The sequence below is a fragment of the Limulus polyphemus genome, unplaced genomic scaffold (assembly GCF_000517525.1).
Source record: "Limulus polyphemus unplaced genomic scaffold, Limulus_polyphemus-2.1.2 Scaffold2600, whole genome shotgun sequence".
In the NCBI taxonomy this organism is placed as follows: Eukaryota; Metazoa; Arthropoda; class Merostomata; order Xiphosura; family Limulidae; genus Limulus; species Limulus polyphemus.
In genome coordinates, this window is record NW_013668210.1 from 109868 (window position 1) to 125902 (window position 16035).

The 16035-nt window shown below is 34.2% G+C and overlaps 1 protein-coding gene across 1 annotated transcript in view; it reads right to left on the minus strand.

Moving 5' to 3' along the window:
• Positions 1–16035, minus strand: part of LOC106467402 (neuron navigator 3-like) — a gene marked incomplete at its 5' end in the record, with an annotated part of 120729 nt that overhangs the window by 65741 nt on the left and 38953 nt on the right. Inside the window, 5 exons of the mRNA XM_022395579.1 lie at positions 2859–2957; positions 4405–4457; positions 6552–6705; positions 9917–10162; positions 13109–14498. Coding sequence (XP_022251287.1) covers positions 2859–2957; positions 4405–4457; positions 6552–6705; positions 9917–10162; positions 13109–14498 — 1942 coding nt within the window. The remainder of the gene's footprint in view (positions 1–2858; positions 2958–4404; positions 4458–6551; positions 6706–9916; positions 10163–13108; positions 14499–16035) is intronic.

Consider the following 16035-nt stretch of genomic DNA (forward strand, 5'->3'; position numbering starts at 1 on the left):
TCTCTAGCAGAGCTATGACAGTTATCCCTGGTTTATACAGAATCTCACTAATGGAACAGTAACAAATATATCAGGTCTTATAACCCCACGGTTGTTTTTATAGAAACTCTCTAGCAGAGCTGTAACAGTTATCCCAGTTTTAAATAGAATCTCACTAATGGAACAGTAACAATTATATCAGGTCTAATAACCCCACAGTTGTTTTTATAGAAACTCTCTAGCAGAGCTATGACAGTTATCCCTGGTTTATATAGAATCTTACTAAAGACAAGTGAAACAATAAGCCCCAGACAGATAGGTTAACTCATACTGGAATTCCGTAATAAAGTTTCTACATTACCCCTAGACTGATAAACCAACTAATTTATATGGAACTCATTAAAGAGAAATGCTACAATTATTTAAGATCCAGTAAGGTATCTAGTATAAAAACTCGCATAGAACTGTTACATTTAACCCTGGGCTGTTAAACAAATTAGTTTATACAAACATGCACTGACATCTGCAACAATAACCCATGGACTGATAGTTAACTATTGCTATATAGCAACTCATGAATAGAACTGTTACAATTACCCCATGTCTAGTGAGTTATCTATGATCACATAAAACTCAACAATAAAACTGTTACAATTACTCAAAGTTTAGTAAGTTATCTAATATTATATAACAATACACTAATAGAAGTGTTACAACTACTTCAGGTTTAGTAAGTTATATATTATATGAAACTCATTAACTGAACTGTTGCAACTACTTCAGGTTTAGTAAGTTATATATTATATGAAACTCATTAACTGAACTGTTGCAACTACTTCAGGTTTAGTAAGTTATATATTATATGAAACTCAGTAACAGAACTGTTACAATTATTCCAGGTTTATTAAGTTATATATTATACAAAACTCACTAATAGAACTACTACAATTAATCTAGATTTAGTAAGTTATTTAGTATTACATAAAAACTCAATAATAGAACTGTTACAATTACTCAAAGTTTAGTAAGTTATCTAATATTATATAACAATATAATACTGGTACAGTATACAGTATTATACAAAACTTAATAATAGAACTGCTGTAATTACCTCAAGTTTAGTGATTTAACTGTTGTTACATAAAAACTTATCAGTAGAACTATTTAGTCTGGTACAGTATACAGTATTATACAAAACTTAATAATAAAAGTGCTGAAATTACCTCAAGTCTAGTGAGTTAACTGTTGTTATAAGAAAACTTACCAATAGAAGCACTTGAAGCCTCTACCCCACCCAGTGTCTAAGCTGTAAGTCTGTGGGTATATAACGCTATAAATCGGGTTTTAATATCCGCGGTGGGTGGGCAAAGCGCAGGTTACCCATTGTGTAGCTTTGTGGTTAACAACAAACAAACAAAAACATACTTGAAAATGTTTTTCATTTTAAAGAACTTCGATTTAAGCATTGAAAACTAGTATGTAAAAATTGTCAATATTAACGGAATCATCTTGACATTCAACTGTCTTTGTAATTCAATGACGTATCCCGTTACTTCTTTCGCATCATCATTAGTGTAACAATTATTTTTTGCTTTATTTGTACTAAGCAACGAGCTATACGGTATTACTAAATACATGTTGACAATATACATTAAACCTGGAACAGAAGAGCTTATGCATTCATTCAAATATTTCGTTTCGTTCTTATAGTAATTGAAAGGTTTCATATACAAACTCTGTATGAAGTGTCGCTAAAAGATCTTTTTATGATTATTAAACGGAGCCTCATTTTAAAAAAGCATAAGTCTTAAGTCTCGTTCTCGTCGTTTGAAAAAGCAACAAAAATATCACACCATTTTACATACCTTAATTCAAAATGTCTAAAAACCAATATTTAGGCAATTTTAATAAAAAAAAAATCATGTTACACAACGAACGAATGTGAAGTTTCTGCTTCACTGCTTCGAAGGTGCTGCCCTCTGCTAGAGCTAAAATACATTAACAAGCTAAAGCTTGTAGTGGATGATTTCTACAAAGAAAATAATGTCAAATATTGCCACGTGCACATCGATGACCAATTACTGAAAGAATAAGGAACTTACAAATAAAGTAATATTTATCTTTATATCACAACAATGACTCAGGGTTCGAAAAAATAATAAATAAAAACAAGAGATTAAAATGTAACAATGACTTTATTTCTCGAATTAGTTATATTTTTTGAAAGAAATAAAATTAAACTAATTATCAAGAAAAAATAACGTTCAAAATTACTAAAGTGCGTTTTTTTGGTTTTCTTTATTTTTATTTTATAATTGAAAAGCTTTAATAGCTTTAAGCTATTTTAGTGGCTGATAATCATGATTCATTATTAGAATTAGTTATTAGCAGAGATAAGGTGCTTTTTTCTGATGAGTGGAATTTCAATAAAACCGTCTTTAAATAATAAGATTAATAATAAAACGACAAAGAAAGATAAATTATTTTAACTTAAATTATATTAAACTCAGAAGTTCACTCAAACAATTTTTCAGTCATCTTTAGTCTGTCATAATCCCTTTTCTACTTTAACATCGGAAAATTGCTTATCTTATAGTCATGTACTTATAGGTTAGAGAGCTATCTTTCTCAAATTAACGTGTTCTGTAAGGTCTTGCACGAACGTACGTGTTACAGACGCATTACAAAATAAGTAATAGCAGAACCTGTCAACAGATGGCAGGGCGATACTCCCATGTACCTAATTAATTGCAAAAAAAAAAAAAGTTTGGTATATGAATAATGGATAAAACCAAAAAATACAATTTTTGTAACTTGTTGTGCACTGGCGCGAATTATTCCTATTTCATATGCAAACACACAAATATAAACAAACTTACGTTGGTGGTCAGCTGGGAAGTAAGCGTAGCAATTTTTTCATTGGCAAGTTCTAATTCCCTCTTTAATTTTTTAATCTCTTGGGTCTGTTTGTCTTCAGCCTATGGAAACGATAATAAATTATACAAAAACGTATATTGTCGATAAATGTTTCTGAGATCTTTCTAAATACGCATTAATCACTACATAATCAAGTAACAAACAGTGACCAAACAATCTAAATAAAAGTTAATTAATATATGTAGAAACGCACAGACAGAATTTTTTCACAGTTATTTGACTCATAACACACGAAGGTTATTTATTATAAAAATAAAGTGTTAATTTAAATATTGAATTATTTTTACAAAGCGAGTTCTTCTAAAAATAATAAGTTGGGAAACACAGAGTGCCATTCACAATTTCTAAAACAATGGTATTATTACTTTGTGCTCGCTAGAACCATAATATCAACAAGTACTAATGTAAACATAGAATCATTGATTGTTTGTGGTTCATATAAACATTAGATTATGAGCTTAAAATTTAAATAAGTTACAGAAAGGATAATAACAATTATCTAAATGGGCTTTAATGACGTAAGGAAGGATATACTTTATCTGATTAACTTGAAACGGGAGTCTAATATGTAATTCTAGGAGTAAATACATGAATTAAAAATGTGCATAAGTAAATTGGAAAATATATTTACACTGTATTTAATGTTGATATGGGTAAGTTGATTTAGTATAAAACTTTACAGGGACACGTACGAAAAAGAAATAAAAATTTCAGAACTCGTTTGCTGACTTTTTAACGAGAATGCAATTTGAAAAAAACCTTTAAGTTTCAAAATTTAACTTAAATGTAAAATACATTCGTGGCTACACTTTCAAATTTAAAAGCATAATATTATAAATTCGCAACTAGAATATTTAAATTCAACTTTACAAATAAAAATTTGACGTTTAAATACGATTTTTCATGCAAAAAAAAACAACAAAAAACTTAGTTACATTGCCTCAACTGTACAAGACGATTGTAATTTTTTCTCAAGAGATCCTAAATATTTTGTAACCTAGCAATCCTACGAAGCATTTATAAGTTTGGAATATTAATATTAAATGTTAATATTATTATTACATTTCAATTAAAACAAAATTTGTTTATCTAAATGGTCAACCAATAAGGATAAATGTTACGTAACTAGTTTAAATTTTAAATCGATAAACACTGTTTATATATATCTAGGTTAAAACAATTAAAACTATTTTAATAAATTAATTTAAAAAGCTCAGGAATAAGATTAACATTACTTCACAATATATTGCTGTATCTTATCATAATAATGACAAACCACGTTAAGTTAAAAAATAAATCAATCTTAAAACAAGAAGTGCGAAAACCCAAGTGTTTTCTCCTGGAAGGAGGGAAGGTCTGTCTTTCGAAAACAATCGAATTATCGGTTTCTAGGTTTGCTATGTTCTATATGTTGTACAGCAAATAATATAAATCTTGCAAGAAACTTGAATAATTAGGAAACATGATAATATGTGAACGGTCACTTACTGTTGAATACACAGATGAAGTGGAAGAGACAACGGATAAAGATGAGCCATGCACTGAAATAAAATAAAACTTACTCTGAACACTTGCACAGTTTCTAAGTTTTACAAATGGATTTTTTAAAATTGAAAGTGTAAGAGTGGGTGCACCAAAAAGTGAGGAAACAAGGTAGGAATGGCAATGGTGTAATAAAACTTCCTCTGTACAACCTCGCAAGGAGGCGTGTCCAACATCAGGTCCATGCTTACTTCATTTATTCTTTCTATCCTGTATACAATACGCCAGGTGGACTAAACTTACCAAACTTGGTCATGCTTATCATACAATAACGAGTGGTATATGTGAATCGAATTATTAGAGGCAATACATGTACCGTAAAGTCTGTTTATATGACACCAGAATAATCAGATATTCGTGTGGACCCATAACTTGGATGCTTTTTTTTCTTTACAACTTATTCCTCCTTTTGAAATTGCATGAGAAGTCAACGGGATTTCGTACACAAGCTAAAAATTCAAAGATAAAATATAGTAATAGCTTTCTGTATATGAACGTCATGGATTCGTTACTGTCTGTGCATACATAGAAGAGTCACATACACACTTTTGTATGTACCCATAAGTTGTATAGTATCACAAACAAAGAAAAACGAAGTAGGCATGGACCAGATATTGGACACGCCCCCTTGTGAGGTTGTACAGAAGAAAATTTATTACACCATGCCCATTTCTACCTTTTTCCTCACTTTTTGGTGAATCCATTCCTACACCTTAATTTTTTAAAAATCTTTTTTAACTTTTTCATACAAACTGACATGATCTTATGTATCATTCATTCATTTATGTTGATATCCTGTATGTATATAATCAGTGTGGGTGTGCACCATAATATTATGCTACGTATTAAATGCTTCATGATTTAATTTAGAATACACATTATAAATTCCTTACAAAAAAGCGTAGCTTGTCTTCTAGCATAGACAGTGTAGCTTCTCTCAAGGCTCACCCTACTTGGCATACCCCATACCACTCACAATTTTTTGCAGATTTTGTCAAACCCCTTCACTGTTTTATTTGACCACACCTACTTAGTATATTGAATGAGCTTGTGGATACATGTATTTTAAAATGGCGTTCTTGTTCAAGATATTACTTGATGTACATCAAATACCTCTTCTTTTTGGCCATGTTTAATATAGAAAAACGCTAGCACTAGTACGTGGCCCCTGTACAATTGGTCTATTTGGTGCACTTATAACTATGGTTGAGTAGTTACCCCGAGAGTTCAGACCCATGCATTGATTGGCTGTATCAGGGAGTGTGGGGGAAAGGGGGTAGAGACGATACTATCTAAGACGATGATGTCATAATTCCACAAAGTGTCACCAGAGAGCGCGCTGGTGGGGACGTTTTGTTAGGCCGCCATGACGCCAGAGAGGATGACGTCATAGTTCCACAAAAGTGTCACCAGAGGGCGCATTGCTAGGCCGCCATGACGGACGATTACGTAATAGGTATGTTACACTCAGGTGTGTATATTACGTAATAGTTATGTAATAGTCATGTGTATATTACGTATACGGGCGGCATCCTCTGATCTCTTCTCACCTAGCGACCCCCCACTGAGGCGGCATCCTTTGGGCAGTCAAGTGAGGCCCTAACTACTAGTCTGTTTGTTACACAGCTAGTAGCGTTCAATGATGTCAGTCAGTGAGATGGAGAAATTTGTGATTTTGTGAATTTTTTGTATCTGCTTTGCTAACTTTCTCAAATGGTTCAATGACTTTTTGTATGCGGTTTGTGTATCACCTCAGGGTGTCTCTTAAATACTTTTGAAGATTTAATATTTGGCTGTTAAAGATGGATATGAGTAAATAGCTTGTACAGCATCCGTCCCATTCCTATATAAGTACTACCGTACTTATGATAAATATAAATAATCATAATTGTTTTAATGCAGCTAAGCCTAGTGCCTGGTTTAATGATGCATATGTAACAACTGGCAAAATTTACATCATCGTTATATTGAATATGTTTATACAATACTTTACATTATTACATATTTATTAGTTCGGTATTTTCTTTTAATTAATCATCGATCGCATAATAACCAATGTTTCATTTGATACACTAACGAAAAATAAACCTTACTTTCATCTTCTTTGTTGGAGATTTTTGATAACATTCCTCCCATGTAATGAGGCATAGATCCTGAAAATCGGACACTAGATGGCACTGCTGAGGCATTTGACGTCTGTGGTAAAGGATTGACCGGAGAAACAGGAAATAGGTAGCGTTGCGTACCCTAGCGTTAGAAAAGTGTGAATAATAGCACTCTTTATTGCTTTCTATTGATTCTTATATTTATTGTTTCTGAAAATATAAGTTAAACATATACAAAAAATTCCCCTTTTTTTCACAAGACCTCAGTATTGTTATCGTCTCTAAATGTTAGTTCTAACAAAGACAAAATATAAATGAACGGTTAAAATATTGCAATTCTCGTTAGAATACGGTTGGAAAATTATTTGATGACACTAAGCCTTTACTTATGTTCACATTTCTCTCAATTCATTATTAAGTGTATCACTAAGAAAGTTAGGACAACAGTAACAACAATGATTCTGTTTAAAAAAAAGATATAATAACATGTTGCACGAAAACTTCTTAACAAAACGTGATGTGATTTTGGTACTGTAGAGTTAATTTGTCTCATCTTGAGTTTCCAATGTGTTCTTCCGCAGAAATAGTTCTTGCTAACCCATTTCTCACTGTATACAGAACAGGCGTTGTTACTTAGCGACCGAATTAAGTATGTAATCATGTAAACCAGAGATGAAACATAATATTTGTTAAAACTATGATTTTGTTATACAAATAAACGTGTTTAATGTTGACATGGGTAAATTGATTTAATACAAAACTTTATGGGGAACGTACGAAACATGTAAACGAGAGGTGAAACGTAATGTTTGTTTGAAGTTAAGTACAAAGCAACACAATGGGATATCTGTGCTCTGCCCACTGCAGGTATCGAAACCCGGAAGCGTCGTAAGTCCGCAGACGTACCACTGTGCCGTTGGAGGGGGGGGGGAAGGGGGCAGAGGAAACGTAATGTTTGTTAAAACTATGATTTTGGCGTACAAATAAACATATTTAATGTTGACATGGGTAAACTGATTTAATACGAAATTTTATAGGGAATGTACGACGGTACGAATCATGTAAACGAGAGGTGAAACGTTATGTTTGTTAAACTATGATTTTGGTGTACAGATAAACATGTTTAATGTTGACATGGGTAAATGGATTTAGTACAAAACTTTATAGGGAACGTACGAAAAAGAAATAAAAGAAAATTGAAGCTCAGAACTTGCTTGCTTTATTTTGAATTTAGAGTGCAATTAAAAAACTTAATAAAATTTTAAAATTTAACTTAAATGCAAAATACAATCGTACAATTTAGAAACATGACAGAATATTTATATTTGACTCTACAAAATTTGAAATTTAAATATGACTTTTCATGTAAGCAAAACAAGTCTACAGCCACACCACTACTTCAACTATACAAGACTAACGTTAATTGTTTTCTCAATAGGTTATACGGATATCTTGTAATGTACCAGTGCTTAAGTACAGTGCTGTCTCTCACATAGAGTATAATATGTATAATTCTTTTGGTGCCATATCTAATACAAGAGCAATTATCCTTATACATGCTATAAGAAATTAGCACTGAAATCAAGTGCGTATTTCTAGATACTATAAAAAATAATCACCAACATAAAATGTAAAAACAAGCAAAAACAAAATTTTGATTTGTTTTTAACGCAAAATTACACAATTGGCTATCTGCGCTCTGTCCACCGCGGGGAATCGAGCTCTCTAGATTTTAAGAGTTGTAAGTTCGTAAACTTACCAATGATTCGCAGGGGGACACAATACGTTGAACAGTAAATAATTATTAATTTATTCCCAACTACCTGGAGTACCCGTCCCCTGGACAGAATTTATGTAAATTCATGATTAATGAAATATCTTAGGACATGAAAAGTTGCTTCCCTTACATGTAAGTGTAAACAATGCAAAAACACACATAAAACCGGAAAACACAAAATGTGAAGCCGCAAATTTGCGTGTATCTCTGCATGGACCCAATGAAGTTCCAGACTAAATTTGGTGAAGATCCATCAACAGGGAGCAAAGTAGTGGTGTACAAAATACGCAAAAATGCCCTTAAAACCGCAAAACTCAAAATTTATATGTTTCTCCCCATGGACTTAATGAACCTCCATACCAATTTTGGTGAAGATCCATCTACATCCTGCGAAGTAGTTACATGGACATACAACAGACAGTACTGTCATAATTATATAGATTTATTCTCAGGTATTTTTTGTTTAACTCTAAAACTGCTGTTTCTCTTCTAACAAATACGTAATATCATTATGTTTCTCAATAGTTGAAACTTGTTTACCGTCTGGAAATCTAAGTGTAATTATCAAATATTTAATATTTTGTGAAGATGAACAAGAATACTCATAATAAAAACATTATGTTCAACTATGCCTCCAATTTTCGAAAGTCAAGGTGAAATCCAAAAATCCAAAGTTACAAACTATCAACAAAATTGTTTTCATTTCCGGAATATAACATTTCAGTTGTTTCCTCCTGCAGCGAATAATTACAGAAGCGATGTAGGCAGCGTTTCCCAACTTAATCATATTTTATATTGTCAAAATATTGTTGATGAAGAAAGTATTTATTGTTTTCTTTATTTTTCGTTCTTTTATTTCCTCCTTACCTCACATCTTTTCAATTTACGACCTTACGTCAAGGCCCCCCCCCCCAGTGGCACAGCGGTATGTCTGAGAACTTACAACGCTAGAAACCGGGTTTCGATACTCGTGGTGGGCAGAGCACAGATAGCCCATTGTGTAGCTTTGTGCTTAATTCCAAACAAACAAATAAACCCTACGTCAAAGATAGAAATTATTTAGATTGCCCTCAGGGCCAAAATCTGAAATGTTTTTTCTTTACTTATAGCTATCTGAATTAATTATTCTTTTACAGCTTATTGCAGGTTGTATATAACCAACGCAAAGTGCTTGTTTTGAACTTTTATTTTATAAGTAATTAAATATTTGTAGTAAAGTTTACTTTGGGGTTGCTCGGGAATAGGTTTCTCTGGTAAAAGTTCTTTAGGTTCTTAAAAATCACGTTATTTTTAAATTTAGTTCTAAGCTGTTTCATGTACTATCAGTTTAGGTTTTTCAAAAGAATACACAGAAACTTTAAACATTTGTAAGACATTGTATACAAGGTACTATGAAAATAATAATAAAAAAGACTAACATGCGATTACAAATAAAATATGTTAAACAAATAGTTTCCTTTTTATAAGTTACTTTTCTTTCAATTTTTTCAAGTTATACAAAAACACGTTTTGCGATATTTATTGAAATTTCTGGATTTGTAAAAATCTAATTCTTATAACAGGTAGATTACATTACCTGGTTGTTCGAATTTGTATTCGGTGAGCTCGGCTGACCACTGCTAGCTGGATGTCCAGCAAGTGATGCACTGCCTGAATAGCCATTGTCCACTTCATCAGATCGCTGTAACATAGAAGGATACAACTTCTCTGACTTGGTTGACCTAATTGAATTGGAACGGGACAGACGAGGAGATCCTGACAGCTCCTTCTGGTGGATCATTAAACGAGCGTGAGTCAGGCTGTTAGCACGTGCATGCTGGATCTAGAGTTATAAAGTTAAAGACCGTTACGACTGCGTGGAATGAAAAGAAACGTGTTGTTTGTTTTTATTTCCTTTTCAAAACTGTTTTAAAATCTACCTAATTGATTCAAGTGTTTTACCAAAATTATAATTTTAATTGGCCAATTAGAAGACACGATTAAAAAACGTGTAGGAAAGAATGAAATGCACCCTTTTTTTTAACTAGCCTGCTTAATGTTTTTAGCCCGGTAACTTGAAAAGTCTGTTAACATAAGAGTCAACTATTATAGCAGATACGAATTCTTAAATTGGGAATCACTCGGTAATGTAGCTTTTACATGCAAGTGATGATCTTACCATGCAGATGCTTTGCTTTCCGTCATCCATCTAGAGACCACCCACTCTAAATTTTACGTAGTATTGCATGCGAGTCAGCTGCAGATATTATGTTGGTAGCACTGTCTATTTGAAGTTCATTGCTTTCAACAATCCAGAGAAAATCTTGTTTTATGGCTTCCAGCTCCATCTTTGTGCTGCTTGTGAGAAGTCTGAATGCTCCACCAGCCTTATGTAGAATGTTGTTGCTCAGAGATGATGAATGCCCAACTAACGTTTTCGCTATCTATGATGTTAGGATTGGTTTAGTTTGTTTTAAATTTCGCGTAAAGCTACACGAGGGCTATCTGCGCTAGCCGTCCCTAATTTAGCAATGAAAGACTAGAGGGAAGGCAGCTAGTCATCGCCACCCACCGCCAACTCTTCGGCTACTCTTTTACCAACGAATAGTGGGATTGACCGTCACATTATAACGCCCTCACAGCTGAAAGGGCGAGGATGTTTGTTGGGATAGATATTCGAACACGCGACCCTCAGATTGCGAGTCAAGCGCCCTAAACACCTGGCCATGCCTGGCTATTGGTGTTAGGAACCACCTGTGGCTAGAATGACAGGTGACTGTTCACTATAGTATTTAACTAGGTGCTAATAGGCTTATTCTACTCCATTCTCTGCCAAATCTCTACATTTTCGGTCTAAGTAGATCTTAGTGGCACCAAATTTTCATTCCACATGGGGGAACTTTGAGACCTAGTAGTGACAAATTATCACAATATTAACTGTATAGTCCCTTTCACTCATAAATGTCTTCTGCTGCACCTTTTGGTCTATTCTCTTCTTGGTTGGTGTCTATAATTTCGTTGTGGAGCTGAAATGTCCCAACTGAAAAATGCAATGGCTCGATGATAGAAAGCACGGTCTTTATACTGCAAGGCCTTAGTAAATAATTTTGTTTGTAACGCTGTTGGTGTTGTGCGATACTATTGAGGTATGTGAGGTGTAACAGGTATTTTGTATCTTTTCAATCTTAACTACTTGTGTAGCACTCATACTGATCATCAGTAATGTACAATCCAGGATGAAGGAGATAAAAACTTTGGTAGAATATAAGCAGGTGACATTTTTCAGCTCTATTTCTTACTGCAACTTTCAGTGCAATGATGCCTTTAGTATCTCCGGTAATCATGGTCTGTCAAATGTTACCCTCAGGTACTTCATTGTTTCTTCCAAAAAGATGGAATTGGTTGCAAAGGATGGTAATGTTTTGTCCCCATCAGCATGTCTGTTGTTAAGTGAGCAGAACAAGACAATGGCTTTGGCAGGACTGATGTGCATTCCTGTCATTGCTCAATTTACTCACCATGCTAAGAAATGGTTGCACCTTGCTTTCGATTTCAGCTTTGTTTTAGCCTCTGCTGTACACCGGAATGTTACCAGCATCTGGCTGGACTTGGTATCAGTTTAATGAGTAATAAATTCACGCCTAAATCATGATGAAATAATAATTAAATAGCCAATTTTTGCAATAACTTTTTCTCAGAATAGAAAAACATTTACCAGTCTTTAAGGCTTTCTTCCACACACACAAAAAAAATATTATAAACAGGTACAAGTGCTGCCGCATCATTAACAGCTCAAAATTAAGGTAACTTAGATCAAATATTATTAGGTTTTACCAAAGTGCCAAAATTAATGTGACATCATAAAGTGGCGCATAATACTAATATAACATGATTAGTTTGTTGGGCAGCGGATCGAGAGTCCAGGGCTCGAGACAAGATTTCGTGGAACATGCTCCCCAGTTTCAGCTATAGCTGCGTTATGAAAGTAGCAGTCAATCATATTATTTAGTTCAAAGTGACTGTTAAAGCACTTGGTGACGATGAGTGCTGCTGGTTGGCCATCTTTCCTCTATTGTGATGTTCAAAATAAGGGACAGCTATTCAGAGCCCCAGGGTTGCTGATTTGGTCGTTTAGCCCATGTGCCTTAGGTCGTTCGGGTTGAAAATTTTTATTAATACATATCATTGCTAATTATATCATCTACGTGATTCAATCACTTTCAAAACTACACAGTCCCAAATAAACTTTTAATTAAGAAAAATTATATGTTTTTATAACTCGAATTTCAAGATTTGGTTAACTAGCAGATAAAGCGAGTCACAACAGTGTTTGTTATTTTATAAATTTGTAAGATATTAACTAAATCTTAAACTTATACTTAGCTACAACGTAATATACTGTTAATTCTTCATCTCTCAATATTAAATTTCTTATATCATGGGTGAGTTTCCTTGGTTATTCACCTGAACCACATCCTAAACACACTGCCAGATCAAAGACCTCTGTGGTTCAGGCATAGCTGCCCATAATTTTGAAATATGGTCCAAAGGGAAGGCAACCAGTCGTCAGTATTGACTGTCACTCTTCCAGCTGAAATTGCGAGGCGTGTTTGGTAGCACCACGTCTCAAGCGCAATATTATTGGATTCCAGTTCGATCGGCCAAATTCGGACTAACGTGAATGACACTTGATAAACAAAGTAGATAATAAAAGATAACATGGGGAAAAAAGTAGAATTCTGAATAGAGTTTTAAAGTAAAAAATAATAATGATAATATAGTTCATTACCTGAGCATGTACACTCGAAGAAGTTGAAGATAAAGATTCCATACTCTCTGCCTCAGTAAGCCCACCTCCACTGCAACTTCTATTCCCTGTTCCTGAGATTACTGAAGCACCTGAACTGCCACTGTAACGTAGCCAGGCATAGGTGCTAGAATTGGATGACGGAAGAGAACTGCTAATGCCCAGATGTTCAATGTTAGCATAATTTCCCATGTCTCCATCGTTAGGCCTACTTGATGTAGACAGTCTTGGATGAATCGAGCGTTCTCGAGGGGGGAAACCAGAGAGAATTACGTAGTCTGAGTTTGACGAGCCATTAATGAGAGAACGGGTTCCGTAAACGCGTTCCCGGAGTCCTCCAACAGTCGGTGACATCAGAGAACACTGTTTAGATGACTTTCGCCCTAACGAGCTATATTCACTGTCAGAAAGGGCCGTTGAACCGCCAAAAACATGCATTTCATGAGTGTTTGTCTGAGTATTAGTAGACACTTTGATCTTTTCTCTGCGGTCGTAGATGCTTTTACCACTAGAAGACGCTGTAGACACATTCCTAGGTAGACTTGATGACTGGACATGGTTGATGTCCAGAGATTCCACGTGATAAATATCGTTGTTTTTCGTTTCTTCTGACTTTTCTTTTCTGGAATTACTGTGTGTTTTAGAGCTTCCTGTTTTGCTACTGCCATTCGATGACACACTTGATATACTAGATGGTCTTTTACCTACTTCATAACTTGTGCTGTTCCCCATTATAACTGCTCTAGATCCTTGAGCTTTTCGAAGGTCACGCGCTGGTTGACCCATCTGGTTTACGGAGTCTGAGTTCATCTTACTAAGCTTTGGACTAGTACTTCTTCCATTTCGTGAACTCTTTTCAATTCGGGGATCAAAATCTTGGTACTTCCCATCTTCTGTTTTCTGTCCCAGGGTTTTATGTTTAGATTTCTGACCTTCGTTTACACTACTACTCTTCTTTTCATTGGCAGACACAGAACAATTTTTATTGTCTTTATAGCGTGCTTCAGATTCAGTCTTGCCTGCTCGCGCGTGCTGTTGTTGTTGGAGGTACTTCTTCCACACAGCTGATGACATTTGGTGGAAGGCACTAGATTCTGTCTGCATTGAGCTGTCCGTTTTCTCCACGTTTCCAGACCTGCCACTAGATGATCTTGCAGGTGCAGACACACCATGAACATGTTCATCCCATACTCTTCTGTTCTTGTTCTCGTTAGAAAGAGAATATTTATTGGCTCCATCTCGCGATGTTCGTTTCAAACTGCCATACTGATTGGTTTCTGAACTCAGTGAGGATCCCGTCAAGTTATCATCTGTACTTATGTCAGCAATAGCGTCACTAAGACCACTACTGATAGAACTACTGTCGTCGAGGCTGTGGAAGAAACAATAAATCTTATAAGATGCATGAGGGCTTGAACTATGGACAGAATTATAGTAAAACCTTATGAGTTGAGAACTGGATCACTGAAACAGGAAGTAGCAAAGTCTCGTTATTTGGGAATTGGAGCTGATAAAAAAAAGGAAGAAAATGTCACAGGATAGAACTAAATGTACATTGAGGCTAATATTAAGAAATAAAATCTTACAAGATGACTATTGGAGGTGTGGGACAGGTTATAACGATTTTACTAGTTGGCAGTTGGAGGTTTGGGATAGGTAATAATGATATTTTACTATTGGCAATTGGAGGTTTGGGATAGGTAATAATGATATTTTACTAGTTGGCAATTGGAGGTTTGGGATAGGTTATAACGAAATTTTACTAGTTGGCAATTGGAGGTTTGGGATAGGTAATAATGATATTTTACTAGTTGGCAATTGGAGGTTTGGGATAGGTGATAATGATATTTTACTAGTTGGCAATTGGAGGTTTGGGATAGGTAATAATGATATTTTACTAGTTGGCAATTGGAGGTTTGGGATAGGTAATAATGATATTTTACTAGTTGGAAATTGGAGGTTTGGGATAGGTAATAATGATATTTTACTAGTTGGCAATTGGAGGTTTGGGATAGGTTATAACGAAATTTTACTAGTTGGAAATTGGAGGTTTGGGATAGGTAATAATGATATTTTACTAGTTGGCAATTGGAGGTGTAAAGTAATGGATAATAAACTTTACAATATTATGATGAGAGATGTAGAACAGATAACAATATCTTATAAGTTGAGGTTTGGAGGTGTAGAATATATGATAACAAAACCTTAAAAGTTAAGGATTGAAGGTTTAGGATACATAAAATCAAAATGTTACAAGATGAGGACTGGAGATATAGAATATATGATAACAAAATATTACAAGATAAAGATTGAAGGTGTAGAAAAGATAATAGCAAAAGCTTACAAAATGGGGAATGGGGTATAGGATACATAATAACTAAAATCTTACAAAATGGGGAGTGGGGTATAGAATACATAATAACAAAACCTTACAAGTTGAGGATTGGAGGTGTAGAATACATAAAATCAAAATGTTACAAGATGAGGATTGGAGATGTGGATAGATAATAACACACTTGTAAAAACTGGAACTAAGATCTTCCAATAAAAACAAACTTATAACAAGATAATTTATTTAGAAGAGAAACTTTTTTTTTTCAGTTATAATAGAAAAAGTATGGATGATGTTAAATAAAATATGAGTAACGCTTTGAAGAAATATTTAAATAGTTCCTTATTTCATAAATAGGTTTGGAACAAAGCAAATAAGTTTTATAAGAAAATGTATGGGTTAAAAATTATAGAAATCATTTATTTGTTTGTTTTGTAGTTAAACAAGATGGGTTATCTGCGCTGTACTCACTGCAGATGTTAAAACCTGGTTTACAGCAGATACAAGATGGGTTATCTGCGCTGTACTCACTGCAGATGTTAAAACCTGGTTTACAGTCAAGATACTAAGACGGTTA